Below are 9,742 nucleotides of genomic sequence, written 5' to 3'. Positions count from 1 at the left end.
TCATCTAATTACAACTCGGAGGCATGTTTCATTTACAGTAATAATTATGGCTGGAAAATTCTTCTTTTATCTTTTGACAGTGTACCCTTTCCTTGGCCATACTTCAGTCTTTGCCTTCTTTACTCTATATAATTAATTATTGGAATAGAATGGCGACGTGGGATCAGAGATCCTTTGTGGGTTTTTGTTTTCTTATCGTCGAAATTATACATTGTTACGTAGGCAAGCTGCTCGGTATTACCTCGAAGGATTTGCCATGCAATGTACAAAAATTAATGTTGGTTATTATCCCTGTTTATTAATCAATTATTTTGTAGCATTGCATGGAACATGTATATTTTATTTTAGCATGGATGATGAATGCAGTGTTGTTTTTATGTACAGTGTTATCCATAACGTAGTAGTATGTTGGAATTTACGTATATAGGAACCGAATGCATTTTCACATATCTTGTAGATATGGTAATAAACTGGCCAAAGTTCATTTCACAAGAGAAATTTTCTTGAACCGAATGCACTCTTTCTTACCAAAGTTAGATACAAGATTGCTTTCCAAAAATTCAGCAAAGGGATCTATAATGTCCTTTGGATTAGCAAGACATAAGACTCTCTGCCAAGATATGTGTGTCACTCTCGAAAGCTTTAGATAAATAACTCTCGACGATGAACCCACTGATGATGGAAGGAAAAACTACTCGATGTCATCAAATAGCTTCACCGTTGTCGACACTACTCAAACTTTATTTCAAGATATAATTCTTTTTGGTTTTTGAACTCTCTCTTCATGTCACGCTTGTCGCTCACATACATATAACCAATGTAATCTTAGTACCAATAACACCTCGGTGAAAAGATTATAATCGATAACAGGAAAGTAGACATGACTAACAATTTCACACACAGCATAAGAAAAAACAGAACATCCATAGATACTGATAACATACTGGAAATGTTTAATCATCCCCAACAGTGAATAAACCACAAATTGGCTCACCTGCTAAGCATAACATATGGTTTCTAAGCCAACATTAGCAATTAGGGAAATACTAGGCCTTGGATCTCTGGTCAATAATGGGCAGGTGAAGACTATCCCAGAGACAGCCACCTTACTTGGATCTCTGCCTCATCTTTCGTCGCTTCCTCTTGAGTCTCCTCATTCGCTTCTTCTTCCACTGCGGTCACGAAAGGTAGCTCAGCTATGTGAACAAACAAAAACACAGCAGAATGGAATCGTCAATCTGGACTAATCACAAACTTTCACCGAGAACATTTAAGTAGCATCAGTAGTTCAAGAAACACCAGATCCCATACTCAAGTTATTGATGAACTCAGAAACTTGTACAAAAGTTTAAGCAGCTCCGGGCTGGGGGACTACACTAACCGTGATCGCAATGGCCCTATTTGCAATATTTCCTCTGTTATTTTGGAGATTTATAATTCTTCCGTGATGGAATTACAATAAAAAAATTACTTTGGACTCGAATTTCTAGACCATTCTAGTACTTCGACCGTGGAATTTATTTATTTGTTTCTTCAGAGTAGATAAAAACCCTTGCACAATAGGTAAATGCATAGTTATCAGAACCTAATCCAGAAGCCTTGGGTCACTTGGTTAATTAAAAAGTATTTTAAAATATATTAAATGATTTAAAATTATATATAATAAAAATATCAAACAAATTAAAAGGAAAAGTTGTATAAACAAATAATACCAATCAACATTATAAACATAAACGTCGGTGATAAATATACTAAACAGAATCAGTTTTAATTTATTTTTAACTCGATCATAATTTATGATCGACATAAACATCCTCTTACACAAACGATTAAGAAAAATTTAAATTACAAAACGAGACCAGTTTTATGGAACTATCATGATTTGATTCGGCCGATCGAGTTATTCTAATTTTTCAGCACATCACATCCAATCGGACTAGTTAATCGATTTCTTTTAGTCCGACCGCCCCGTTCGATTGACTTCTGATAACCATGGGTAAATGAACCCCTATATTACATCAAGTATCGCAAGACAGGAAAAACACAAACAATGCTTCACAAGGATAACTTTCTAACCTATGTTGTTTCCCTAATAACCATGGGTAAATGAACTCCCATATTTCAACAAGTATCAATTTCTTTTAGTCCAACCGCCTGGTTCGATTGACTTCTGATAACCATGGGTAAATGAACCCCTATATTACAGCAAGTATCGCAAGACAGAGGAAAAACACAAACAATGCTTCGCAAGGATAACTTTCTATCCTATGTTGTTTCCCTAATAACCATGGGTAAATGAACCCCCATATTACATCAAGTATCGATTCCTTTCAGTTGGACCGCCCGGTCTGATTGACTTCTGATAACCATGGGTAAATGAACCCCCATATTACATCAGGTATCGCAAGACAAAGGAAAAACACAAACAATGCTTCTCAAGGATAACTTTCTACCCTATGTTGTTTCCCTAATAAAACCCTATGAGAAACAAAAAGATGCGTTGCGACAGGGATATGATCAAGGCAAAAGCAATCCAAGAACACTGCCAAATCCTACGATCAAGATTCTATATTCCGGTGTTTGTTTTCGAACACAAATTATACTTTCGACCAAATTATAAAAGAGCCCACATCGTATCCGAAATACCCCCAAATACCACTACCGCATGTCGACAGCAACCGTCACGAATACAAATAAGAGGCCATGTAGTTCACAAGGACTCCGAATAAATCCTAATCGGTACGAGTTCAAAGAACATGCAAAGAAGCCATCTTTACGAAGAAAATCTTTCAAAAAGACCGAGTGCGGGATCAGAAACATCAGAAAATCGGACCACTTCGATGATCAAGATCCTGAGCGACAACGAAACATAAAGAAAACCTGATACCAGCTCCGAAAACATTGCTGCTCCATAGACACCACAAAGCGAAAGAAAAGAGAAGGGTAGGAGAAATAGTTTGGATCCTAAAACAGTAACCACGAAACGAAATATAGAAGACGATAAGAAGATACAACTCAGATCAAAGATTTTCACCTTCGCCCTCATCTCGTTGGAGCAGCCAAGTGTGTGACAACTCCCCTCGCGATCTCTCTTCCTGCCGTGCGGCGCCGGGTCTCGAGGTGTGCAGCGGAGGTTATCTTCTTGGATTTATAGGGCTAGGGTTTGGACGCGATAAAAGGAGCCGAAGCCGCTGGGTAAATTCGTCATTATAGGAAAAAGAGTGGACGGACGTGATTTGATGATTAAATTATTCTTAAAGCTTTGTTATCACATAAGAGGTCATCATATCAATAATGATCCAAATTATTTTGGCTAAAAGAAATTAGAATGTTGTTTCATAGATATCCCTGAAGAAATATTAATAATTCCTCATTTATTATTTTATTTTTATATTATATATATATATATATATATATATATATATATATTTATTGCAAAGATAGGAGATAAATTCGAGCTTCAATCCCAAGATATTCACAAGGTAAACAAATATTTTTGTTGATTTATCGGATGAAGTTTGAAGTCTTTAATCTTTTAGATAAATTATGTCGAGGAGATCAATTTGAAATGTCCAGTGTGATAATGATTATAACAATACATGCAGCTCGAGTTGAAGCCCTCTCTGTGTGTGTGGAGCGAGTGTTGATTTTAGTTTGGACCGAATACACATCGGAGGGGAACAAAAAAGGTGTTTCTGTATAGAACATTGAAATGGGTGCCTGCTGTTCTTGACATGGAGGCATGCCCAATTGTTGTTTGTTGTTCACACTGACCATCTCCTTAAGATGTTTCGAGTCTCAAATTTCAGAAAACAAACAAAACTTATCATGGAATTTTAATCGACACTGCTTCTCTAATCAGCTCTCTACTAAGCCTAAGAATATTCCCATGTTGGATGGGGTTCAGTTCAGTTTCAGATCGAGCTAACCTGTAATGGCTCATAAAAGGTACCCATATAGAGGATGACAACAATTTCTGATGTATGAAGTGGAATAAGTTGGCATATGGAGAGCGAGCATTATGACATCCTATACATATTCTTTCCAGCATCTGTTTTCTCAGGGGAGACACGAAACACATCTTTATAAACACCACCATTCTTGCATGTGTAATTCATCTCCTTGTTAAAAAGAATATGGTTTTGGGAATTCAAAAACATTCCATGATGGAACTGAGATCACCTTTATTAGAAGGAGATGGTGTTCTATGATCCTCGAACAATAATGAATAACTAATTCTCAAGGACTACAGCATAATGATCTTTGTTTCCATTGATAACTGTACATCAGCCGCGAACCCTTTCCATGCTTCCGATTTGAGAATTATGCTTCTCGAACAGTTTTATTTTTACAAATAAATTCAAGGAATCTTTCTCTAGTTATTCATGCCGAACAAGTGCTAAGAGAGCACCTCCAAGAGGCTGGAGATGGAAAATTCACTGCAAAAAGATCAAATATGCATTAGTCAGCATACAAGGTATTTTTAGAATCTCAAATTCGAAGCATAATTTGATTATTTTTTACTGGCAAGAATAATTAATATAGAGATAGAGTACCTCAAGGGCTCAAATATCTTTCTAGATGGGCAAGTAATCACTTCTCCAACATCCATTTGCCGAAATCCTTCGAATGCCATTTGGAGGATTTCTTCGCAAGAATGATTTTCCATTGATAGACCAACTCCATTTCAAGGAATGTTTTCTTTGCCAAGCAGATATATGTGCATAAAGAGATGGGAAGATGAAGCATAACAGAAGAAGAAACACTACCATGGCACATAGGATCATGACATTAATAAACCCATCCTGTAATTCAGGATCTCTTTGTCCAGTCCATGGTACACCTCCTACATTCATTCCAAAAACTGCAACAGGAAATGCAAAAAAAGTTACTGTACCACTTCAAATAATGTCTTGTTAAAATTGAAAGACCAAAGTGAATTACTAAACAAAAGGAAAAATATACTTACTTCCAGTGACTATAGACAATGGAAGAAAGATGATTGAGAGAAAAGAAAGATAGTACAGCTTTCTGTTTATTTGCTCTGACTGCCAACTATCGAGACCTGCCTGAACTGCTGTGACACGATTTACAATAAATCCCAAGTTCTCTTTTAGCCTCCTAAGACGACTAATTAGCTCTTCAAGAGCAATGATATCTTCATTTGCAAACCAACTCTTGGTTGCACACTTCTCTTTAACACGTGGGAACACTTGCTCCCCATGAGACACTACCTGAAATAATAGTAACTTCAGGATTTAATTTTGACCAATGCGGATGGATCACAAACAAAATACTACAATCACTATAGCAAATTAAGTAGTATTTTTGATGACATCACGAATTCTCTATTATTCATCATAAATAAAATTAAGGAACCTGTAGAAGACGTTGCAAGTTCAGATGCATCTTTGGAAATCTTCGGTCGTCCAGCATTTGTTTCTTTAGTAAGGAACCCCCTACAATTGAAGTGACAGCATAGCACTTAAGCAAACCGTGCATAAGCAACACATTGAGACAACAATAGAAAATTAACCCGATATTAATTTTCTTTTAGCAAAAGAAAAATTACTTTCTAAATCTAAAAGAAAGGACACCGTAACATGCAAGTACAGATGTTGTATATTAATGTAAATTGTGCAAATTATTTGTTGATGGCATAAAAGAGACTTGAAGAATTATATAACTGGGGTCATATTTTTCACATACACCTCAGGATTCTGTCTTCAAACAACAGACTATTGATAACTAAGATGAAACAGTTTATTTAAATCAGCTTAACAAACTAAGACATATATAATCATGTTCAAGTATTGTATATAAGCATGTATGAATAACTTGTTCAAAGAAATTTGACCACCAATTTGTAATCATAGTTCCTCATCAAATCATACAAGTTTAATACCACAAAGGTAGTTGTTGGTTGCTATGCATGTCAGGGTTTTGAAAATGTCAACTTTAAAAGAGAAGTGGCCAACTACATTGAGAAATGAAGTATGACAATTTCAAACCAAGTTGAGCAGAAGCTACAGCTTCCAACTAAAAGAGATAATACTATTAAAACGTATGAGAAGTAATAATATGATGTCCACTAGAAGACAACATGAAAGTACAGTAATTATTGTTTATATTTAATTATTTATATTATAATGAAAGCGTGTTTGTTGAATAATGTAGATAAAGGTCAGACAGGAATACTATGGCCTACTTAACCACAAACAAGGAGTGCTGCAAACAATCACTTAAAAAGTTAACCAATTTCAGAATTTGATAATGTTTGTTATAAAGCAGATAAAGGTCAAATAGGCATAATATGGCCTAAACCATAAACAAGGAGATCTTGTTACCCACAATCACTTGAAAATAGTAGCCAATTTCATAACTTAGTAAACTCATTATTCTTGATAATATCTTCATTGTGCAGAAAAAAATAATTTGCTTGGTATACATACAATCTAAGCAATATCTTTCTGAATTCACTATCATGGTTTGCAATTGCACCATGCTTTGACAGCATGATGGAGTAGCCAACAGCTAGGATTCAGGAATTTAACAAACTATTATCTATCTGAGGTCAGAAATTACATCTTTTTTTCCCATGAAAGTGTTGAATTTTTCACATAGGTCAATAGTAACTGAAAAAAAATTGTGAAAAAGAAGGGAGAATTTTCGAGCTAATGTTCTCGCTTTTGTGACTAGAAAGAGATATACTTAGTTGAAAGCATGCTAATAAAAATGGCAACGAAGACAAAGTATTACAAAATTGATTGTAATCTACCATTTAGAAGCCATCCAATAAAGTAAGAGCTGCACAAAGTTGTGAAACTTAGGAGATTCCAAACCAGTCGACCATGAAAATTCAGCCATGAAAGGCCTCCAGAGGGTGCAAGAGAATAGGGTTTCACATAACGCATATACTTCCTAGTAATGTTCACTTGTTTTTCTTTGCAAAATTCAGCATCTCAATTGAAAACCAAGACCTCGAAGAAGGTTATAATCCTTAAGATAATAACTCAGATTCCATTAACAAACTATGAAGTCAAATTAATGTCATGATATGAGAAGACAGGCATAATAAAAGGGGCTCCTGAACAGAATGATATCAAATAAATGACACTGCCTGATATCAATTCAAGTTGTGACATCTCTAAGATGAGCTAAATGTTGCAATTATCTGATTTAAGGACAAAACAAGTTCTTGCATCCATTGTAGGTAAGTAGGTTTTGAAGCTTGGACTCATTTTTCATCTGATATACCATCTTAAATTGTCTTAACCTATTATAACTGTCACAAATTATTGAAAGAGCCTTCTCTTCAGGTGAATTAGTTCGACCAACCGGATCATGTGAGACTACATGATATAATATATACTAATCATCATTATGATTGAAAATCAACATATATGAACCCCACAAACCAGATGAATATACATGTCTTGATGTACATCTTCAGTACCCAAACTGCAAACGTACCATGAATTTGCTATCTTCACCATGTATTAGGCACCAAAATTCTATCCAAGATGCACCATAACTACAGAGAGAGAGAGAGAGAGAGAGAATGATGATAATACGCTTGATACAAATTATAATCTTAATTTGTAAATTCTCCCAACTTTCCATAGGGATTTTTTCTTTTTCCTAAGCTATATGAATTTCATTTGTCACATCATTTTAAGATTCATAAAGCAGAACAGTTATTCTAAAATCACTAGAACTAATATTTTCTTTGGCATGGGAACAATGTCTGTCAAGTTTGGTCAACCATACATTATGATTTGCCCCATACATAATGAACAAGTCTCAGCTAGCTTCTGTGCGAAGAACCCAACCTATTTCTTCACCTATGTCTAAAATTTTACATTACTTAGCTCTTAAAGAATTAATGCCTTAGTGTTCAACAGTGCGTTCCCAATTAAAATGTATAATAATAGGTCAACAATATAGAAATTGCAAGAAAAATCAAGCTCATTGCAGAACAACCAGCTACAGTTCAACTAAGATGAAATAAGTTGCAGCAAATACCTCTATCCAATTCAAGCTCGACCGAATCCAATTCCATCTCAAGCCTGGTGACAATGTCCTGCAAATGATCCACATGAGTGTCGACTATATGCACCAGCAGATTGGACACGCTCCGGGGCACCGGGTTGTCGGCCTCCTCCGAATGGTTCATGGTGAGCAAGAACTCGAGGACGTGCACCGGAATGACGACCCTGCCGGACCCGCCGTCCGCCTTGTCCGAGGCGCCATCGTCGTCTCCGCTGCAACGCTCGACCTTGGGAATCTCGGAGAGCAAGGACTGGCCGGTGGGGGAGAATCCGAGGCGGGGCACGCGGCCGAGGGAGACGGTGATGACGGAGGACTCGGTGACGCGGGCGGCGAGGCGGAGGGTGAAGTCGGAGGCGGCGGGGCCGGGGGAGTTGATGCGGAAGATGAGCGCGCCGTCGACGTGGGCGCAGAAGGGCCCATTGCTGGAGAGGGCGAGGATGTCCTGCAACTTGAGGGGCGGGCAGAGGGCGTCGATGAGGCACTGGGTGGAGACGGCGAGCCGCGGGTTGCGGAAGCCCTTGACATTGCCGCGAGGGAGCTCAACGTGGTACCAGTGGAACTCCTTCGGGCAGGCGGCGGCCTCGGAGAGGTCCCAGGCCTTGTCGACGTAGTTGCCGAGGCCGTCGAATCGGTAGGCGCGCTGCTTGACGGCGTCCAAGGAGTCCAGGGCGCGGGCGCGGTAGAGGAAGGGGGGGTCTTTGCTGGGACTGCCGGCGGGGGAGTCGCCGTTGACATCGGCCCCGGCCGGGAAACGCTCCATGGAGGAGAAGGCGATGGTGGAGTTGTCGAAGAAGGAACGGGAGATCGATCTCTTGTTGTTTGTTATGGCGTGGTGGGTCATCCAAGAAGTAATTAACGGCGAGGGACAGGTCATTAAGTAATTAATGGATCAGATTAATTACGTGGAGATGGATAAATAGAGGAAGAAGAGACTAATGATGATTGGATTCGAACTGTTCTTAATGGATGAGGAGTTGGATTTAGATTTGGGTTGGGAGTAGTTTCGTTTTGGTTAGTTCCGATCCGTACTTCCCTCCACCTCCTGCGTCGAATTTGGGAAAGACAACTTACCCGAAAATTGTTCGTCTGCCCAAAAGAAAAGAAAAAGGATCGATTCTCAGTGGGACCCGGTCTCTCCACCGGTCGTCTAAGAGGTAGGTGTGTGGTCGTGTGACGGAGTGGTCGGGCAGGACTGGTTCATTTAAGGAACCGGATTTTTATGTGGGCCCACGGATAAAAGTGGCCCCCACATGTTTATGTAGGCCATGACAGCGGTCTAATTACTGTGTGTGTTGGAAGTGGGTATCGGCTCTTTGGGGTCATGTCCGGGAGAAGACGGAGTTCAACACGCAGCAGGATGGCCGTCTCCCTCTCGCCTCGTGGATGCTCATGCCTCGAGCGTGTGGGCACGACGAATCCGCTCTTCTTCGCCTTGTGCGGATGTTCATTGCTGGAGCATGAATGCACCGATGAGAGAGAAGCATGAAGCAGACATGGCCATTGCGACGACCTCACGGCCTCTTCTCCCCCGGACGGAATCTGCGACACAGAGCAACTCGAAGCTTTTCAAGTCGACCCATCTCTTCATCCTCCTCATGCCATCCAAAACCGCACCAGCTTTATGATCGGACTAGAACATGTTCATGACTGTTAACTGTTATCACGTTCTTCAACAAAGAACCACTCATGC

General features: G+C 39.1%; 1 protein-coding gene and 1 long non-coding RNA gene across 2 annotated transcripts; both read right to left on the bottom strand.

Annotated features, from left to right (window-relative positions):
• Window positions 1–905: 905 nt before the first annotated feature.
• LOC135615116 (uncharacterized) lies at window positions 906–3,214 on the bottom strand. Its single transcript, XR_010487850.1, has 2 exons — window positions 3,035–3,214; window positions 906–1,172 (listed from the first exon to the last, which is right to left on the bottom strand). It is a non-coding gene; the product is annotated as an uncharacterized LOC135615116 (long non-coding RNA).
• Window positions 3,215–4,247: 1,033 nt separating this feature from the next.
• Window positions 4,248–8,924, bottom strand: LOC135615115 (uncharacterized). The gene is made up of 5 exons (XM_065113200.1): window positions 8,026–8,924; window positions 5,380–5,459; window positions 4,970–5,234; window positions 4,557–4,864; window positions 4,248–4,439 (listed from the first exon to the last, which is right to left on the bottom strand). Exons 1-4 carry the CDS (start codon window positions 8,891–8,893, stop codon window positions 4,578–4,580), a joined length of 1,500 nt encoding a protein of 499 aa, XP_064969272.1. The 5' UTR covers window positions 8,894–8,924; the 3' UTR covers window positions 4,248–4,439; window positions 4,557–4,577.
• Between the last annotated feature and the right edge of the window lie 818 nt (window positions 8,925–9,742).

Source organism: Musa acuminata, chromosome BXJ2-6 (genome assembly GCF_036884655.1).
Source record: "Musa acuminata AAA Group cultivar baxijiao chromosome BXJ2-6, Cavendish_Baxijiao_AAA, whole genome shotgun sequence".
Lineage (NCBI taxonomy): Eukaryota > Viridiplantae > Streptophyta > Magnoliopsida > Zingiberales > Musaceae > Musa > Musa acuminata.
This window is presented reverse-complemented; position numbering and strand designations above follow the sequence as displayed.